Below are 18,768 nucleotides of genomic sequence, written 5' to 3'. Positions count from 1 at the left end.
GGGGAGAAAAACACAGGAGATAAAGAGCACTGATAAAGCAGAGATGCTCTCCCTTTTTTAGGCTCTTGTATCTGCTGAATTAAAACTGCTGCACAAACTTCAACTAATCACTGTAGTCCCTTTTGATGAAATTATTGTCTCAGTTTCCAGATGAGGGGAACTGAGTGATCCAACCAAAGTTGCTCAGTGATTTTGTTGCAGAGCGCAGCTCTGGGTTCTGAGGTGATGCAGGAGAGTCTGAAATTATCTGGCTTTATGGCATAGATCAATACTTGGTTGTTGGTAATAGCAGGAAATACTCCCCAGAGGCACCGTGGGGCACTCTAGAAGTGCTCCAGCACAGCCAGCATGGGATCCAAGATCCAAGGCTGGGTGAATTCTTGATCTTGTCTGGTCCAATGTGCTGTGCTTATCAGTGAAAGACCTCTCCAGGGCTCGGAAAAGGCGACTCCAGACTCACCTCTCCTCACTTCAAAGACTGCAGATCATCAGGAACCTCCTGAACGCGTGTGTGTCTGGTGGCTGTCACTGTCCTTACACAAGTGGTTGGCCTCGGTGTTTTCAAACCTGCTTGCTTCTCCTCCCTGGTGAGGGGACGTTTCCAGCTCAGATTTCCTTGCATTTACCTGCCATTCTCAGCTTTTATTTTGTGTCTGTTGCAGGTGCCCCGTCCCTCCAGGGTCCCTGCCATGGTGCTCAAGGTGTTCTTCCCGTCGTGCTGCTCCTCGGCAGACAGTGGCATCCTGGTGGGCCGCTGGCTGGCACAGCAGAGCTCTGCAGTGGTCCTGGCCGTGGTGCACTTCCCCTTCATCCCCGTGCAGGTCAAGCAGTACCTGGGGGAAGTCCAGCGCGTGACCAGAGTCAGCCTCTCTGTGCTGGGCTCCTGGAGCAACAGCAAGCAGGAGAAGGAGGAGGGTCTGAGTGAGTTCTTGGAAGACCTTGGGACCATATTCTCCCATGAGCCTTGGATTCAGATAAGCAAAGAGGGAGACAGCAAGTTCTGGAGCTGCTCTATCCTTCAGAAACACTCCAGCAGCTCTAAGGAGGAAGAAGTCATCTTGGTGTACTATGACCAGCGCAAAGTCATGCTCTCCCATCTGCACCCCCCTCTGGACACAGCTGATGGGAGGGCAGAGGATGCCTCCAAGCTCTCTGCCATCTTCGACACCGTGGCCAGGAGCAGGGTGCTGTTCATGACAGACAGGTACGACGAGGGGCCCATCAAGCTGACCCACTGGCAGTCAGAGGGAGTCGAGGCCAGTATCATCGTGGAGCTGCTCAAACAGGCCTCTGTGCCTGCCTGCATGCTCCTCACGTTCCTGCTCTCACTGGTCTCTGGGATCTGCAGGAGCAGGTGAGTGATGTGGTATCAGCCAGCTTGTTTTGTGTGGAAGTGTAATTTAGGCATTTATGGGGCTCCTGCTCAAGCCCAGTGAGAAATACAGTTGATACAAGAGGTTCTGTTGGCAGGAGGCTGCTGTTGGAGTTTGGGGAGCCCCATGGAAAACACAAGGCCAAAAACCCGCACAAGGCCAAAGGCTCCCTCAGACAGGACTCTTTATGGAGCTGGGAGGGTTTCTGGGGAGGCATTTGCAGCAGCCCCACTTCACTTTCATCACAGCTGGACCAGTGGATTTCCAGCTATGCCATGGCTGACTGGGATCCTCTCCTTAATGGCTTCACAGCTGGGACTCCCTCCTCCCTGTTTGCTGTGAGTCCCTCCCCAGCTGCCAAACATCAGCCAACAGTGTTTCTAAATCCATTATCCTCCAGGAGACTGTGGTGCAGCAGCCTTGGAACCTTACAGCAGGTCCCAGGGATTGCTGCTCTGCATGAATCCTTGGGGAAATCCTCACAACTGGGAGACTGAATAGGATGATCCACGTAATGTGTGGCAAGTGCTTGCACAAGCGAGGAATTCCGACCATATTTGAAGGGGAGAAGTTTAGAATCATGGAATCATTTAGGTTGGAAAGATCATGGAGTCCAACCATTAACCCAGCACTGCCAAGGCCACCACTAACCCATGTCCCCAAGGGCCACATCCACATGCTTTTGAACACTTCCAGGGATGGTGATTCCATCACTGCCCTGGTCAGCCTGCCTGGAGAGGTTGTGCCAGGGAGGGGAGTGGAGTTCTGGTTCCCAGCTGCAAGGAGACACTTTAATTGATGAAATTTGGGTAACAGCTACTACTGTATTCGTGGATAAATCTTCTCAAGTGCAGCCTAAGGGCAGGAGGGAGGGAGGGAGGCTTTTAACAGTTTCCAATTGTGTGATACTGTTGTGAAGGAATTGCAGTGAAACTCTTCCCATGCAGAGGCTTTCTGAACAGCTGGGTTACGTATCTTGGTGCATAAAGGGGAAACTGGCCAGTTTTGGACTATTCTATTGGAAGAGATTTAGGATCAGGCCCAAACCTGATATAATCAAGGAGCGCTGGTTCCTGTGGCTGCTCTGTAGATGCTGGCTGTGTGTTAGTGGCTGTCAGTGGTGACTGAGTAACACCTTTGTGGTTGGACAGAAGGTCAGAAGGGAGTCAGCTCAGAAGGTCCTTTTTCTGGCTGTCCATGGACTGTGCCACCACCAACAAAGAGGAGGATCCTTTTCTTTGTCCTAAAAGGTCCTGATTTGATTAGTCAGTCTTCGAGTCAGGTTAACCCAAGCCTCACAAAGTCTAAGTTGGGAAGCTTAGTCTGGTTGGGCCTGGATAGCTGCTACCCAGCTTCTCAGCAATTCTGACCTCAGCTTTTCCGAAGCCCAGGATGGATGTTTGGAGGCACAGCAGCAGCCAGCTGTACCTGCCAGCAGGCACAACGTGAGGCTGGCTGTGCACAAACCCGGGCTGAGCGTGTTCTTAGGCTTGGGAGACAGATACAGCTTGTTCTCTGCTCTGTTCTATTCACCCACAGGATCAGCGTTATACTCACTTATCTTACAAAGCCTCAGTCTTGGAGGACAGGGATTGGTACCTGGCTTTGTAACAAACCTCCTGCTTGATTTTCTAAGTCATTTAAGTGAGTTTGGTTCCACTCAGCACGTGGTGTGTGTGCTCCAACCTCCCTTGTGCCAACATCCTCAAGTCAGGGAGGGTTCCAAGTGTCATGGGCAGGTGTCCTTCCAGTCCCCAACTCCCTGTGCTGGGACAGGATGTCCCATAAAATAAGATCTACCAGGTTTTTGCTCCTTTGGGTCACAGGGTTTCTTTCCTTCCCTGTTTTTGTGATGTCAGCTTTGAAAAGCTGAAGAAGGGGATGAGCAATGTCCTCTGGGGCTGCAGCCCTGCTGGATATGCCCTGTTGTGTGTTTGCTCTGGAGAAGGGGGGCAGCAGCTGGAAATCTGGGGAGGTGAGTTGCTGACACCCATCGAAGCTCACCCAGTGCTCTCTTATCTCGAGTTAAGGCATTTCTTCAGCACCACCGTGTGCTGAGGGGTGGCCATTGCAGTTCTGCTTCTGAGGGACTTGGGGGCAGGATTCCCATTATCCCTGAGGGTCTCTGTGCTCTTGGGGGCATCAGAATGATTTTGTCTTGGGGCAATAAGTTGTGTGTGCTTCTTGTAAAAAAAAAAAAGTCTGTTTATAAACACCACGAGCTCTGATCCCTCATCCAAAGAGAGGCACTGTTCCTGCAGGTTCCAGCAATGAGCAAAAAAAGAGTTGGGAGTTCTGGTTAATGGAGCTTAATATTTGCATGTGATCCAGATTTGTAAAGATTGCTTTTCATCTGTTATCTGAAAAATCCCCTCTCACTCCTGGGAAAAAACTGAATTGGAAAATCAAGACTTGTACTCATGGAGGCTGTGCTAGTTTATTGCTAAAATTCCTTATATTTGGAAATACCCCAAAGATCTCCTGCTGCTTAAATAATGCAATGACACAACGTCACTGGATTTCTGTTGGGTTTTTTAATCTGGTTGGTTTTCCATTGAAGTTCTGAAAATCATTCTGTCTAGTGGGTGGTAAACAAGTGGGAGCATTTCTGGCAACGTGCAAAGGGGTAGGAGACCACGCAGGGAATATTTCTGGCTTTCTTCCTCAGCCCTCCTAGAGATGAGAGTTCCCGTAGCACATCTTGCAGCTGCTCTGCTGAGCTTTTTGCAGCATGTTTGTGTTTGTATTTCAATAAGGATGTGTATTTCCTTTCCAGAGAAGGTGTGTGAGTGGAGTAGAGGTTGTCCTTGTGGTGTTGGGTGAAAAGAAAAGTCAGTGGTAGCACAGACAAACACTTCCCTCTGATGTGTCTGTTGCTTGAGGAGCAGCCCTGGATGGTGAGAGACACCCAGTGCTGGGGGAGGATGTGGGACTGTCACCCCGAGTGTGTGGCACAGGGCCCTGGATCTGCTGCTTTCTGCCTCAGCTGAGAGGGTCTGGCAGCTGGGGTTTGACTGCTAATTGCTCACCTTCAGCCATCTGGACATAATCCCACAGGTAGAGCCTTTCTCCTTCCCCCTCCTTTGCATTTCAAGTGCAATCCTCTGCTCTAGTCAAGTTTTGCAACAGCAGAATTTGTAACCACTGGGCTGGGGCATAATTGGAAGAGAAAACTCGTCTGGCCTTGTGTCTCAGTGAATCTGTGAGCATCAGTGACCCCCCCCCGTCCCTCCCCTGCACGGAGCCTCCCCTGACAAGGCAGCTGAGGAGCAGTGCTCTCATTTGTCTCCAAGGTGGGAGGCTGGAGCGCAGAGCTGAGTAACTTGGAGACCTCAAATTAAGAATGATTCACAGAACACTGCGTGTGTTTCAAGCCCAATGTGTCTGAAATCTGAATGGAGAGGGAGGGAGGGGGAAGGGGGCACTTCAGCACTTGGGTTTTTCAAGCTGACAAACCCTGCAGGAAGGGTGGGTGGAAGGGCTCAGGAGGGTGTGGGGAGGAGGGGGCAGCAGCCATAGGGAGCTCAGGGGGGTTTGGAGGGGCCATACCCTTGTGATTTGTGTGAAATGCATGAATAGTCTGTCCATCCCCGACTGTCCTGTGGGCACTCTGCTGCTGGGAGTGGGCTAATGTCCTCTGATGAAATCCGTGGAAGGCACACACACACTGCAGGGACACAGATCTGCAGGTCGTGCTCAGTAATGATCCAAGCAGCTCTACAGTTTCAAAAGCAAAGCAGGATACAAGGAATAGTGCTGGTGTGTGGTGATGTGAACTGCAGGACCGTGCCAAAGCAGTCCAGGAGAGTAGGTGGAGTGGCTAAAAGTGAATGTAGATCCCTGGACCCTAAACAAAAAACAGTGAAGCACTGTGAAAATGGTGCAACAACAACTGTGTACAGGAGAGAAGTGAGTCAAATGATGTCCCCATCAGAGTTTAGCCCCCAGAGCAAACCTGGTGCTGTGTGTTGCTGTGGGTTCTGCACCCAGTGCTGTGCCATTTTAACCTACACAAAGCACCATCAGTCCTTGCTTTGTAGGTTGTGTGGAAATAAAAGTAACTCCCCAAAATAATTGAGCATCATTTAGTACTTTTCTTCTGAGTCATAAGAAAAGAACCGTGTGACTGTTTCCTCCCCTACAAGCCTCATGTGAATGTTAACTTTGGAACCTAATTAAGTTCTAAATGTCATGTTATCTACATAATGCTGGTCACTGCAAGGCTGTGGAGAGCAGGTAGAAAGGAAGACCCTGAGAAAGAAATTGGGAAGTAATAAAGAAAAAAAAAAAAGAAAAAAGGATCAATTGGAAGGAAAAAGAAAAGAGGGGGAAAGGGACAGAAACTGCACAGAGTGTACTGCTTTTTGTTATACCAAGCTCACACAAAAGAGAGACTGGTGAGAAATGGCTGGGACAGTTGGGGTTGTTCAGCCTGGAGATGGGAAGGCTCCAGGGAGACCTGAGAGCCCCTTGCAGGGCCTAAAGGGGCTTCAGGAAAGCTGGAGAGGGACTGGGACAAGGGATGGAGGGACAGGACAAGGGGCAGTGGCTTCCCACTGCTGCAGGGCAGGGTTAGATGGGATAGTGGGAAGAAATTCCTCCCTGTGAGGGTGGGCAGGCCCTGGCACAGGTTGCCCAGAGAAGCTGTGGCTGCCCCTGGATCCCTGGAAGTGTCCAAGGCCAGGTTGGACGGGGCTTGGAGCAGCCTGGGTAGTGGAAGGTGTCCCTGCCCATGGCAGGGGGTTGAGATGAGATGATCTTTGAGGTCCCTTCCAACACGAACCATTCAGTGATTCTGAGATTGGTAACACTGGGAGTTGTGCAGCAGTTACACCACGTTGTGTTGTTGCACTGCACACAAAACTGCCTTGGTTCCTCTCTGCTGGAGGCTCAGGGCATTGTGCAAGCCCAGTGATGTATCACAAAGCACAGGCTGGAGCCAGGATCGCCTTGTGGCTTCCTTGGAAGAGCAAGGCACGTGGTTTGACAGAGTGGAAATGAGAGGTTGGGTTGTCTACTTTTGATGTCTTGGTCTGGCAAGGCTCCTTAATTCTGTTAACCTTTCAGAGAGTCCTTGACATCTAATCACCATCTCTGGTTGCACAGCCTTAACTGTACACTGCCTGTTTTGCATGGATTTGGGATGCTGGCAGAGGCAAAAGGGGACATTCCCATGTGTTTCTGCAGGGTGCTGAAGTTTTGGCCCTTGTCTTTCTTATGGAGCAAACTCTCAACTTGTGAGCAGCTGGGACATCGCCTGCAGCACCTCCAGGTCATCAGCAGCGACAAGAAGGCTCAAACCCAGACTCAGCTGATGAGGTATGGGGTACATGGAAGGTCATGTGTGTCTTTGCTCTTCTCCTGTCTCCCTTGGGGAACCCAAACCATGGATCCCATGCACACACAGCACTATGGGGTCATCACCCCTTGCTCCACTCCCTGCCAGTTTGCTCATCTTTGCTCTGCACTCAATTTGTATGCATGTATGTTTATAACTTTATATGCTAATTATGCCTTTTGCCAGATATCTGCCTTTTTCCCAAGCCTGGGAAAGGCAACTGGGATATTGCCCCCCAAAAGCTTGTCCTGCACCCATGTGTGAGTGCTTTGCTCTCGCTAATCCCACAAACTCATTGCTTTCCTGTGTGCTGCTGATAGCCAAAAACTGCCATCAGTGTTCAGTGGGGCAGAAAGGTTTAAATGCTCCTTTCTTTTACCCATTCTCTTGGGGAACCTTTTCTTGCAGAAAATTCAGACCAGAGACTCTGACAGCACTAACAAAGTCAGTGTAAGAGAAAAAGCAAACATGCAGCACAGTGAGTGGAACAGAGCAGAGATCTGAGGCAAAGATTGAATGCCCTGCGGCCCTTCCACAGCCAGTCTGGTTCTCTGTGCTTCTCTGATCCTGCAGTAATAGACTCCCAGGGAACACTTAAAATAGATTAGCAGATTTGAAGACCAAAAGTAACTGTGATTGTTTAATCTGATTTCCTGAATAACTCACGTCATGGAATTTCATTCAGAAACTCCAGCAGGGAAGGGGCAGCTCAGCAGTCCTTCTGGGTTTGTGTATGAACCCAGAAACACTATTTATTGCCTTGAGTTGGGAAACCATCTGATCTCAACGTGGATGCTCCAAGTGCTGGTGCCCTCAGTGCTGGTAATTGGTAAATCCCCCTGAGTGCGTCTCTACCTTTCAGTCTAACATTCCTCTTTGTAGCTTCAGTCCAGTCTTTGCTCCCTATTAAAAAAGCTTTTGTGGTGTGGCAGACTCCTGAGTGGATCCATGTTTAGAATCACAGACTGTCCTGAGCTGGAATGGACGCACAGGGATCATCCATCCAACATCTGGCCCTGCACAGAACCCCAACAATCCCACCCTGTCCCTCAGAACGCTGTCCTGGAGCTCTGGCAGCCTTGGGGCTGTGCCCACTGCCCTGGGGAGCCTGTTCAGTGCCAACCACCCTCTGGGGAAAGAACCTTTCCCTGAGATCCAGCCTGAGCCTGCCCTGACACAGCTCCAGCCGTTCTCTCAGGTCCTGTCCCTGACCCCAGAGCAGAGATGGGAGCTGCCCCTCCGCTGCCCCTCAGGAAGAAGTTGTGACTGCAGTGAGGTCTCCCCTCAGTCTTCTCCTCTCCAGGCTGAGCACAGAAGGAATGGCACAGCAGGGAAGGTCAAAAGGTCCCTGCGCTGTTCCTCTTCACTGGGTTGTCCTGTTGTCCCTGGGACGTTAAAGATGCGACGTAAGCAAAGCCAACAGTTGTCATTGAAACATTAAACACCGTCCTTCCTCTTTCTCTAACCCTGTTTCTCTTTCTCCTGCATGCAGGAAAGCCAACATCTTTGTCTCTCTGCTGATTGATGTGGCTCTGGGGATCCTGCTGATGTCCTGGCTCTACAGGAAGAACCGAATTGGTCACCTTGCTGACACTCTCATCCCCGTGGCTGACGTAAGTCTGGCTAAGGCTGTTCCTCTTCCACCTGCTCTGGGTGCTGACCAGCTCTCGATGCCTGGGGTAGTTGGAAGGAGGCAGTGCCTCCCACACAAGGGTTTCAGAGAGTCCTGTCTGAAGTCATGCAAATTAAGTCTCCTCAAGAGCAGTGAAATCTTCAATCAAGCCTGTTGGGGCTGCTCAAAAGCTCTGCTTTGCATGTGCTGTGCATGGTAATTAGATGTTTACTGGAGGGCTGCTCCAACTCCTGAAGGAACAATTATGGCTTGGACAGAGCTCTGCTGCTGCAGGTTGAGTGGTTATGGAGCCACAGTACTTTTATTTTGTTCTAAAGTCAACAGAAAGTGTCCTCAGATTGTTTGGGGGGAAACAGAGCTGTAACCTGGGCTGAATCTGATAAACTGCTGAAAAGTCAGACTTGATAAGCAGTGCAGCTGTGCTTGTGAAAGGAGTTTCGTGGGGAAGTCCAAAGGCTTTGGCTGCTCAGGGTACAAACACCTGAAATCCTGCCTGAGAGCTTTGGGACACAGAGGCTAAACTAGGAAAACTTGCTGTGTCTTGTGATTCTGTCAAACATAACTCCTCTTGCCCACGAAGATCCCTCAGCATCAGCAGAAATTCGTGAAGAGCAAGTCTGACTCACACCACCCTGCTCTTCTGGTGGCTCATTTTAGGTGCAGAGCTCCAGTATATCTGTTCAGTGGCAGTGAGGAACATATAATGTACTTCAGAAGCTGGAGACCAGACCACTAATCTGAGTTCAGCTCTGTCTTAAGAGCTCCTGTGTCTTGGGGATACATGTGCAGCCAATTTTGAGCCCTGCCTTGCAGCTGCATGGCCTAATCCCTTCTCTGCCCACTTTTCTTTCATTTCTGAGTGGATCTTTCCATTGGTTTCTTTCTAGCAGCTGAAGAACATCTTCTTTCTGCTCTTTCTCCAGCTTCTTGATTCTGCTTAGAGAATTCCAGCAGTGGTTTATTTTTCCTACTGATGCTGCATTTCCTGAGGAGGGCTCCCATTTCCCTTGATGATGATCTGCTTGGTCTGTGTCTAACCCTTTAATTGTTGCAAACCATCAGTCTCTTATCATTCTTGGATGTGCTGTGCTCTCAGGAAGTGTGTATGGAGCGCCCAGCGTAGCTGTGAATCATGATTATTGCTGTTTTTCTTATCTTCCATAGTCACACTTTCAAGGATAGCATGTTTTAAGGATTGCTGCAGTCACTGCTCACCAGCAATGGTGGGTAGAAAGGACCACATTTCCTGCAGGAGCTGTGCACTACAAATACTTTCCTAAGCAAGTCTTTTCCCTTACCACTGGAGAAGTTTAAGTTCCCTAGAGCTCTCCCTATGGGATTATTGTAAGTGGCCCAGCTCTCAGAAATCTGAGTTCTTAACAAGTCTGCAGGGAAGTGGCTTTGGCTGCGTTCCTGGTGGCACAGGTGGCTCCGGGAGGGATTCCATCTGCCCAGTGTCTTTGGCAGATGGACACTCTCCGTGCTCAAGGTGTGTCCAACCCCAGCACCTGTCCTGGACAGGCTGGCCTGCGAGGTTGCTTGTTTGTTCCTCTCCCAGTAATTAAGCTCACCTGTCACTCAGCTCATGCATCAGTGTCAGTTATCTCCACATGCCTCCTACGTGTGTGGACTTGGTTACCTGGCTATCACCAGGAGCTGTTTGCTTTCCTTCCTGGAAGTGCTGACTCCTCCATGTGTGGGGGGCCCTGATAGCCAGTCAGTGCCTTTTTCTTCCCTGTTTATCCAGGCTTATCGTTTCGGGCCACTCACAGCTCTCCTTACTTCCCAGCCTTACTTTCTTCTTTCAGGCATATTGGATTGTAGACATCATAAAATCATTTGGAGTCCTTTGACTGCCTTTGCTGGGCATTGATTTATATACATATTGTGCAGACCTTAAAAATGCAGATCTGAGTGATCCCAAAATATACCAATGACTTCAGCATGTGCTGAGCAAGCCAGCTCCACTTCTTTTCCAGTATGACAGCAAAATCTCCCCTTAGCCATTCAGCAGTAGGTTTCCTCTGTGCTGCTGAGTGTCCATCTGGAATGCATTATTCCCATCACTGGGGCTTTCTCAAGTGCTTGTGTGTTGCCAAGTTCAGTAACAGAGCTCCTGTTCCTTCCCTGAAGCGCCTTCTCTTCTGCTTTTGAGCTGTGCCCCAGATCTGCTGATGGCCTTGGCCTTACACCTCAGTGTTAGTAAATAGAATATTGGATATATCATTTGCCCCAGAGGGTGGTTGGCACTGAACAGGCTCCCCAGGGCAGTGGGCACAGCCCCAAGGCTGCCAGAGCTCCAGGAGGGTTTGGGCAACACTCTCAGGCACAGGGTGGGATTGTTGGGGTGTCCTGGGCAGGGCCAAGGTCCTTGTTGTTCCCTTCCCTCTCAGCGTATTCCCTGATTCTCTTATAATAAGCTTATTATGTACTCTAATATATTATATATTGTGCACAACCTTATTTTAACCTCACTGATTTTCATATTGACAAACTAACCTTATATAACACATAACCTTATTGGTTTGATAGATTGATTTTAACATTGACAAAATTACAGCTGTGTGCAGCCTGGATAAACTGCTCATCTTTTTGCCTAGCAGGCATCTCTCTGGAAGGAGGCAGGTCCAGGTGGGGTATTTTGACTCTCAGCACAGGTCACAGGCTCAGCTGCTGCCGGGAGGCTCAGTCCCTGTTCCCTGGCCATCATTCCTCATCCCCTGATGAAATGGTTCTCAAATCAGCACTTAGCTGGCAATTGTTGATGCTGCACAAGGCAGCCCACTCTCACAGCTTGAGGAGCTGTGCTGTGCTGGCTGTAATAACAAGTTACTTTTGTCAGGCAGCGAGGCAGATGTGATTCACAGACACCCAGGGAGCCACTGGCAAGGAGCTGTGTGCAGTACCAAGGACTGATTTGAGGAGCAGGCTTTCAAATCCAAGAATGGAAAATGGGAATAATCTCTCTGTAGGTGCCCGCACAGCTCGTGCCTTCCTCCTTCCCCTTGATCCCACCAGGCTTGCCAGTGGTTGTCCTTTTTCCACAAGACAGCCTTCTTTCAGAAATACCTGGCTCAAAACACTACACTGGCTTATAAACTATCTTCTTTTTTTTTCCCTCCTTCATCCCTTTCATCCTCACCGGTGTCTCTGTTTCTAAAGCTGTAATCTCTTTGAAACAGTTAAATATTTATCACAGACTGGGCCTCCAAAAACCTTACTGGGGCTTGGAGATAATTGGATGTACATTCCTACTCAGCCTTGTTCCGCTGATGCATAAACAAAGCAAGCAGAGGGAACACTTCCTGGAAAATATTTATGGATGGTAATTTGTGAAATGGTGTATCTCAGAGCCCCAAACACCTGCAGCACGCATGGGCAGGTGTGTCTGGCAGGCAGAGCTTTGGCTCTTTGTGCTCCAACCTGCACCACATAGAACCATTAAGGCTGGAAAAGAGCTTCGAGGTCACCAAGTCCCCCAGTCAGGCAGCACCACCTCTGTGTTCACCACTAGAGTGTGTCCCCAAGTGCCACATCCACGTGCTTTGTGAACAATTCCAGGGATGGGGACTCCACCACTGCCCTGGGCAGCTGTGCCAGGCCCTGACCACCCTTTTCCATGAAAAAATTTTCCCAATATCCAACCTAAACCTCCCCTGGCACAGCTTGAGGCTGTCACTTGTCCTGTCCCTTGTTCCCTGGGAGCAGAGCCCAACCCCCTCCAACTCCCCCCTCCTCTCAGGGGGTTGCAGAGCCAGAAGGTCCCCCCTGAGCCTCCTTTTCTCCAGGCTGAGCCCCCCCAGCTCCCTCAGCTGCTCCTGCTGCTCCAGCCCCTTCCCAGCTCCGTTCGCCCTTCCCTGAAGCATCAGTGGGTTTCCTGGTGCCCTGTGTGTCCTTATCCATGTCACATCACCATCAGTCCCTCTGCATATGGGAACTAGGAAGAGCATGACAGTAAAGGGAATGTTTCCCCAGTGAGCTCATCTAACCCTCCTTAGCTTCAATCTCTCTCCAGTTTGGTCGTGTCCCTGCACCCTGTTATGAAACACTTCAACCTGCTGGGTGTGATTTATTAATCCTGCCCACATTCAGTATTCGTGGCTGCAGGAGGAGAACCGGCCTCCCAGTCACCTTTTCCGATTCTCCTGGCTATCGATCAGTCCTAAAATATCTGCTTGGAAAACAATCTCCAAGGTTGTGCCTCAGGACTGTGCTTTGGGAAGCCTTGCCCAGCTAAATAACAGCAAGACAGGACACCTTCCCGGGGCTACGTGCCCCTGCCAGGGTTCAGCAGCACCTCTGGGACTGGCAGCCTCCAGAAATACTCCCTGCTAAAAAACCAGCCTTGCTGAAGGACTGCTTTCAAGCGTTTAAATATTTCATTAAAATCCCCAAATGCTTTCTCTAAGTTACCAATCCAACACTTTAAATATTAAACCCGGTCTATTTATAAAGCAGCAAACGCTTCTCAGCCACAGAGGTGAGCTCCATGGGATCCAATCAGTCCTGACTTGCAGTGAGACAGAGGAAAAATGGAGGGAGCAGCAAGACAAGCCTTTTGGAGAAGTTAGAGATGGAGCCATTAATTTCGCCACCGCACTAAAAAGTAAATATTTACAAACTCGTTTTGCCAGGATCTCATTGGTTAATGAAGAAAATGGAATCGTTCCTTGGAAACAATTTCCTTGTAGGGAAATTATCCACGTGAATGACAGGGAAAGAAGGCTGCAGTGTTTTAGGAAGTGTGGTTTGGTGGTTCTATATGTGGGCAGTTTTCAGTGCCCTTCGCTTGGATGGACTTAACTGTCAGTGGGATTTTTGGAGGTAGAAGGCTTTTCCTCACAGTCTGTTCATGTGGGACAGTGTGAGAGGGCCCTTCTTCCAGGTATGTTCCCCAACTCCGTGCTGAAGGTTACCACTCTCAGCTACCTCAGTTCACAGCCTGTAAATGGAGTCACCTCTGGTTTCAGCTCAGGGCAGTAGGGCAGGTGTGAAGCACCAAACAGCAGAGCCACTGCAAGGGGAGTGTAGAGTAGAGGAGTGGAGAGAGAAAATCAGTAAATAACATCAGCCTGGGATGAAATCACCAGAAATTGTGAGTCAAAGCCCCCAGTGAAGGGTGTGGAGCACAAGTCTGAGGTAAGCTGAGGGAGCTGGGGGGGCTCAGCCTGGAGAAAAGGAGGCTCAGGGGGGACCTTCTGGCTCTGCAACTCCCTGACAGGAGGGGGGAGCCAAGGGGGGTTGGGCTCTGCTCCCAGGGAACAAGGGACAGGGGGAGAGTAAACGGCCTCAAGCTGTGCCAGGGGAGGTTTAAATTGGATATTGGGAAAATTTCTTCGTGAAAAGGGTGGTCAGGCCCTGGCACAGCTGCCCAGGGCAGAGGTGGAGTCACCATCCCTGGAGAGACGTAAAAGATGTGGATGTGGCAGTTGGGGACCTGGGTTAGTGGTAGCCTTGGCCATGTGGACTTGATGATCTTAGAGGTCTTTTCGAACCATAATGGTCTCTGATTCTGTGATTTGGGGACAAGCTCCATTAGTGTTTTTCATCAGTGATTCAGAGGCTGCTTTGTTTCAGGAATGCCATAGGTACCTCTCCATGGAGCCTGCAGAGAGGCACAACCGTGAGAGGCAAGAGCAGCGCTATAAGCAGGGCTAATTTTACCTAGGACAGCACAGAGTGTCAAGAAATTTTGTGTATGAAATACATGTATATAATTGTGTTTTCTACCCTGCTCTAAACACATAAATTTGTAAAAATTCACTGCACTGCCATATCCGCCCCCCCCTTTTTTACAGTCCTGGCAGGCTTCCCCAAGCTCAGCTCTGACTTTTCGGTTGCCTGTCTCCAGAAGTCCATTTGTGCACCAGCATTTGCCATCTATCTCCAGAACTCTCATTTCACACTGTGCAGGTCTACCAGAGGTGACACAGTTTCACGTTCCCAGCACTGAGACCATGGAAGCAGTTCAGGTCCCTCTCAGCTGCTGTGTTTGGGTCAGTAAGGAGTCAGTGAAGGTGCATTTCTGATTTGACTGTTTGGCTGTAAAGTAGCTGTTTGGATTTTTTTCCGTGGGTTTGAAGGTTGTGGTAAGAATCCTTTGAGGGGGCAGCACTAACAGAGCACAGTTCCTGTTTGGTGTGGGAGCACTGTTTTATCTCCATTCCCCACTTCCCTGTGTTTGCAGCGCGTAGCTGAGGAGCTCCAGGACCTGCTCCAGTGGCTGATGGGAGCCCCAGCTGGACTGAAGATGAACCGAGCTCTGGATCAGGTTCTGGGCCGCTTCTTCCTCTACCACATCCATCTCTGGATTAGTAAGTGCAGTTGTTTAACTTCCCAGCCTCCCTTTTCATCTCTTCCCTCTGAGTGTTTAATGTTTGCCTAGAGGTGAGTAATGAATCAAAATGCTTTTCTGCAAGTGCAGACTTGTCTTTGAGTCTTCCTGCTGTGGGAACTGAAGCCAAAGTTGGATTCCCACACAAGGAAATCATGCATATTAAGCAAAGTGCTGGTGTTGATGCTCTGCAAGAAGTGCAGATCACTATGGAGCTTTCTTGGTGTCACTGGTGGTGGGTGTCCAAGGGAAGGCACCTCTACAAGGTCTTACCTGGGGTTTACACGGCCTTTGCCATGGGGAAGGCAGCTGATGGGGTAGGGATGAGGAATGTGCAGGGATGCAAACCCCAGCCCTGTTCTATCCCCAACTTCAGCTTAGTGCAATTTCATTATTTGAAATAATACCCCCCTTCTGTCCTTGATGTACAGTCATGATGGACACAAACCCCACAGTTATTGTACTGCTTTGCTTTGCTCACCAATCGAGTGTGGTCGTTTGTGTGACTTTGCCCCCCTTTAGTGATGAAAGAGACTGTTTCTCCACACTGTTTTGTTTTATAAAAGCCATATGGGGTGGCTTTTGTGGGAAGGGCAGGAAAATAGGAACGGTTGCAGTAAATGTTGATGTGTGCAGTTAAAAATGTACTTGAGAACCCAGATACAAGAAAATGTTCCAGTCCTGGAAGTGTCCAAGGCCAGGTTGGACAGGGCTTGGAGCAACCTGGGCTAGTAAAGTGTCCCTGCCCATGGAAGAGGGTGGAACAAGATGGGCTTTAAGGTGCCTTCCAACCCAAACCATTCCATGAGTCTGTGAATCACACGTGGAGCAAAGTGGCTGCTCTATTCAAGGTGTGTCCTCCCCTTCCTCACAGAGCTGCCACATCTGAACAGAAACCTGGGCTCCTAAAAAGGAGGTGACATCTAAAGGAGTTTTCCAGCTTCCCTTCCACACTTTCATGGCTCTGATTTCCGGAGCAGTGCTCTAGAGTAGGGGGAATCAGACCTTTGAGAGTGCCAGGAGGAAGATGACACTCACCCTCTGCCATGTCCCCCAGGCTACATCCACCTGATGTCTCCCTTCATCGAGATGATCCTGTGGTACGTGGGGCTGTCCGCCTGCCTGGGCCTCACTGTGGCTCTGTGCATCCTCTCCGACATCATCGCGCTCCTCACCTTCCACATCTACTGCTTCTATGTCTACGGGGCCAGGTGAGTCCTTCCCCCCTGGCTTTGGGTGGGGACAAGGGCCACAGAGCCCTCAGGCCACACCTTCAGTTGCTGGATCATTCAGTCCTGGTGGAGTGCTTTTCAATTCACAGTTTAACCAGCAATTTATGTATTAATTCTTTTATGCTGGTAGAAATGGTGACCACAATAGTGCAAGCAACCTGTCTTTCAGTTCTCCTGTGTTTAAATATTTATTTGTCGTGGTATTGACCTGGAAAAATAAAACTACATGACAGGCAGAGGACAGGAAAGCTGCTCTCCCCATCCCTTTGATTCAGCCTCATAGTCCTCTCCTCAGTTGCACTCTGTCCAGTGGTTTGGAGGGGAATGAGAGGAGAGGAGGAGGAGAGGGGAACTCTTGTAGCAACGGAGAAGCTCCAGAGTCCCTGTTTCTTCCCTGCTTCAGAGGTTCATGTGGAGCACAGTTGCCAGGTTTGGGGTCCTTGTCTGGACCTCCTGGAGAGCCCTGTGGCCTGAGGACTGGGGCAGTGTGGGGGAGTGCAAGGGGCTTTGGGGCACATCTGGGGCACACTGTGGTTCCTGTGCAAGGAGTACCCATCCCTGTGCTCTGCTCCTGCCTCCTGTGCTGCACCAAGGGGTCACACGGGCCATGGGACAACAGCTGAGCCTGACAGGGGGATAGGATACAGTAAATAAAGGACCTTTGGGTTTATAAGGTGCAGAATGGTCATTGTCCCTCCCCAGGCTTCACACTGCTAAGAGTAGAAGAAACATGAGTAGTTTAGGGAATGGTTGGAAATATTGAGACATGATTTATGAGTCAGGTCTGTTGTGAGTACAGGGCTTACACCCAAAATCAGTGTCAGTGATGGGGAGTCTCTTCCCAGCACCTCTAAGTGCTGGAATCTCTGTGCTGGTCTGTGAGGAGTGGCCTTGCTTCTCCTCACTGTGCAGAGAGTAGAAGTAGGAAAAGCATTTTCTGAGCTGATTGCTCTTCCCACGAGCTGCAGGGAGCCAGCCAACCCACCTGGTGTTTGTCAGGAGTACAGAGAGCTCTGTGTTACCTTGGCACTGGCACTGAGCTGCCCTGCTGAGCCAGGTGCCCCCCATGGAGAGCCAGGAAGGGACAGCAGTCACCCACAGCCACCACAGCACCTCGAGTTCCCACAGCTGGTGGAAGAATTTGCTGGTTCAGGTACTGGTGAAGCCCAAGATCCCCTTGTGAAGCAAACCACAGAGTGACAGGAGAGCAGGCCAGTGTGTGCAGGCAGCCAGGGCAGATGGGGCAGGTGCCACCACAGCAACACTCGCTTGGTGTCATGTCAGGATGTGCAGGGAGTGTGTGGCCTCAGTCAGAGCCATGTCTGGTGTGTCCCAGAGCCTGGAGGAGCCTTCCTGGGCACCCTCCTGCCCAGGGATCAGTGCACCCAGCTGTGCCTGCAGCCTGGCAGCACCCTGCCAATTCCTGGAAGCAGCTGGTGTTCCTCAATCCTAGAGATTCCTCTCTGGGAAAAGGCTCCTTGCCTCTGCTTTCACAAAGCTGATATGAAATCTGAGCAGCCTCCATGACTTAGCTGGCCTGGTTTACCAGGCTGGCTTTGTAGCTCAGGCTTTCTCAGGCTCAGTTTTGCCCTACGGATTGGCAAAACTTTCTTTCCATCCCTGTATGGATGGAAAGCCCTTCTGCCCAGGGCTCTTTGTGCCTCTTCTTCATCCCAGGAGTCCTTTATTCCTTGATGGTTTTCCATAGAGGAGTGTCTGTTTCACGTCCCTTGTCATCCCAAGTTTCCCTCATCATTGCCATTTTTCTGGGAGGGAAGTAGCTCCAAGTGTCCTAGCACCAAGTTTGTGAATCCTAAGAAAGGGATGCAGTAGGGACCATTTCCTTGGTCTCTTCCCCTTCTTGAGGATGTTTGGAGCTGTGGGTTACTGGAGAAGGCACAGGGGATCCAGTCCTCTCTCTTGTCTCTGTGCTGCAAAGTTGCATTGCATTGACTCGAGGAGGGGGGGTCAGACCTTGGCCAGCCCTGCTGTGGGAGGGTGTGAAGAAGTGAGGGAAAGGGACAGATCTGAACTGGGGACGCACAGGTGAGCATGGGGGAGTGAGCTTGCTGCTGCTTTTCACAGAATCAAGGACTGGTTTGGGCTGGGAGGGACCTTGAAGATCATCCATTCCACCCCTGCCATGGGCAGGGACACTTTCCACCAGCCCAGGTTGCTCCAAGCCCCGTCCAACCTGGCCTTGGACACTTCCAGGGATCCAGGGGCAGCCACAGCTTCTCTGGGCAACCCCAGGGCTTCACCACCATTTGCTGCCAGGAAGGTGGTGCCATGGGGCTGGCAATTGCTGCAGCCCCACGACGTGGCCTGGCCTTTGCCCTCCAGTGGCCCAGAGCTGGCTGCAGGAGCCCCTGTGCCAGGGCCAGCCCAAATGCACTGACTGAGCCATTTCTCTGTGCCATTCTCAGCTGATCTCTTTTGCCCCCCCCCCGTTCTGCAACACTGGTGGCTGGGTGGGCAGGGGGCTGTGAGGCTGGCTGGGGCTGGTGCTCAGGAGCTCCCAGCTCTGATGCCCTCAGTGTTCTCTCTGCTCAGGCTCTACTGCCTCAAGATCTACGGGCTGTCGTCCCTGTGGCGCTTGTTCCGGGGGAAGAAGTGGAACGTGCTCCGGCAGCGGGTGGACTCCTGCTCCTATGACCTGGACCAGGTAGTGCTGCAGCCCTGGGGTCACTGCAGGACCCTGTGACCCTGTCCTGCTCCAGCCAGCACGGAGACAGAAGCCATGGGGGAGTTGTGGTGCCCGGAACAAGGACATGCCCCAACACTGCATCCATGGCTCCTCTGCTGCCCTGCAGCTCCCCTTCCCTTCCCTTCCCTTCCCTTCCCTTCCCTTCCCTTCC

The 18,768-nt window shown here is 50.7% G+C and overlaps 1 protein-coding gene across 4 annotated transcripts in view; it reads left to right on the top strand.

The window, feature by feature from the left end:
- PIGQ (phosphatidylinositol glycan anchor biosynthesis class Q) overlaps window positions 1-18,768 on the top strand; it is a 58,504-nt gene that overhangs the window by 3,597 nt on the left and 36,139 nt on the right. For 2 of the 4 annotated variants that reach the window (XM_027889629.1, XM_027889627.1), the window contains exons 2-7: window positions 663-1,354; window positions 6,561-6,692; window positions 8,204-8,324; window positions 14,532-14,658; window positions 15,736-15,889; window positions 18,464-18,575. In XM_027889629.1, the coding sequence (XP_027745430.1) occupies window positions 690-1,354; window positions 6,561-6,692; window positions 8,204-8,324; window positions 14,532-14,658; window positions 15,736-15,889; window positions 18,464-18,575 (1,311 nt within the window). In that variant the 5' untranslated portion in view covers window positions 663-689. Of the gene's footprint in view, window positions 1-662; window positions 1,355-6,560; window positions 6,693-8,203; window positions 8,325-14,531; window positions 14,659-15,735; window positions 15,890-16,878; window positions 17,122-18,463; window positions 18,576-18,768 lie in introns of those variants that run through there. The other 2 variants (XM_027889630.1, XM_027889628.1) reach the window with 2 other exon arrangements.

The sequence above is a fragment of the Empidonax traillii genome, unplaced genomic scaffold (genome assembly GCF_003031625.1).
Source record: "Empidonax traillii isolate 1590-97213 ecotype Southwest subspecies unplaced genomic scaffold, ASM303162v1 scaffold267:size678996, whole genome shotgun sequence".
NCBI classification, from domain to species: domain Eukaryota; kingdom Metazoa; phylum Chordata; class Aves; order Passeriformes; family Tyrannidae; genus Empidonax; species Empidonax traillii.
Note: the sequence above shows the minus strand (reverse complement) of the source record. Positions and strands in the feature narration are given on the sequence as shown.